This window comes from Symphodus melops (assembly GCF_947650265.1).
Source record: "Symphodus melops genome assembly, contig: scaffold_481, whole genome shotgun sequence".
NCBI lineage: Eukaryota > Metazoa > Chordata > Actinopteri > Labriformes > Labridae > Symphodus > Symphodus melops.
In genome coordinates this window covers 1,365-2,500 of record NW_027636562.1, presented here as the reverse complement: position 1 = coordinate 2,500, position 1,136 = coordinate 1,365, and the positions used below count along the sequence as shown (strand labels likewise).

General features: G+C 49.6%; 1 protein-coding gene across 1 annotated transcript in view; it reads left to right on the top strand.

Moving 5' to 3' along the window:
• Window positions 1-521, top strand: part of insm1a (insulinoma-associated 1a) — a 2,164-nt gene extending 1,643 nt beyond the window's left edge. Inside the window, exon 1 of the mRNA XM_079373152.1 lies at window positions 1-521. This exon is cut by the window's left edge and continues 1,643 nt beyond it. Coding sequence (XP_079229278.1) covers window positions 1-411 — 411 coding nt within the window. The 3' untranslated portion in view covers window positions 412-521.
• The last annotated feature ends 615 nt before the right edge of the window (window positions 522-1,136 follow it).

Sequence of the window (1,136 nt, the reverse complement as noted above, 5' to 3'; positions counted from 1 at the left end):
CCCAGCCCTGGACCGTCCGAGTCCGGCTCCGAGGAAGGGCTTTATGATTGTAACCACTGTGGGAAAAAGTTTAAGCGCCAGGCGTACCTGCGGAAGCACCTGGCGTCTCAGCACGGCTCCCCAAAGCCGGCGGAGGACGAGGAAGCGCCGGTGTGCGAGCAGAGCGCGGCGCCGCTCAACCTCAGCGCGTCCGGCTGTCACCTGTGCCCGGTCTGCGGGGAGAACTTCTCCAACAGGGGCAGCCAGGAGCGCCACATCCGCCTGCTGCACTCCTCGCAGGTCTATCCCTGCAAATACTGCCCGGCCATCTTCTACAGCTCCCCGGGACTCACCAGACACATCAACAAATGCCACCCGTCCGAGAACCGGCAGGTGATCCTGCTGCAGATGCCGCTCCGCCCCGCCTGCTGATCCGGGACTCTGAGCTGCTTTCACACTGTCACACACACACACACACACACACACACAGCAGCCTGACACGACGGAGGATTTCAATGTAACACTGCAAAAAATATCCAACATAGAAAGAGACTATTGCTCTCCTGAAGGCGTTTTTTTAAATCAAGAGAAAAACGAAGCTGATGCTCCTGATGATTTGAGACTTTCAGCTCAACTTGGTCATTAAAAAAAAAAAAAAAAAAAAGTCATTTACTTACAACCACATCTGGAACAATTTGCACTAATAATGAATCAGCAGTTTTTGGACACATTTTTCAGGACTCGTCAGGTAAAAAAAAAAAGAGAGAGAATGAAATGTTTTGATTCAGAAGCTGAAAGTAGAAAAAAAAAGAAGGTGTTTATTTTTTGCAGTGTAAAACCTCCTGTAAACCTACTTTGATTTACATGTCAGATTCCTGCAGGGATTCAACACCTTGCTTGAGGACACTTCAGCAGGATTCTGGTGTGTGTTTGAACCCTGCCCCCCCCACTCCCCTCCCCTCCATTTTAAAGCCTCTCTGACGTCATATCTCCGACACTTAAAGCGTTAGACTGTTAATTTATTTTTCTAGCATCTCTGCACAAGTGCTATTAGCTTCTAGACCTAAGAGAGGGGACGAGCTGCAGAACTCCCAGGCCTGAGACGAGCTTCTCTCTCACTCTGATTAGCTTTAAACTAGCTGGTGGATCTGAGGATC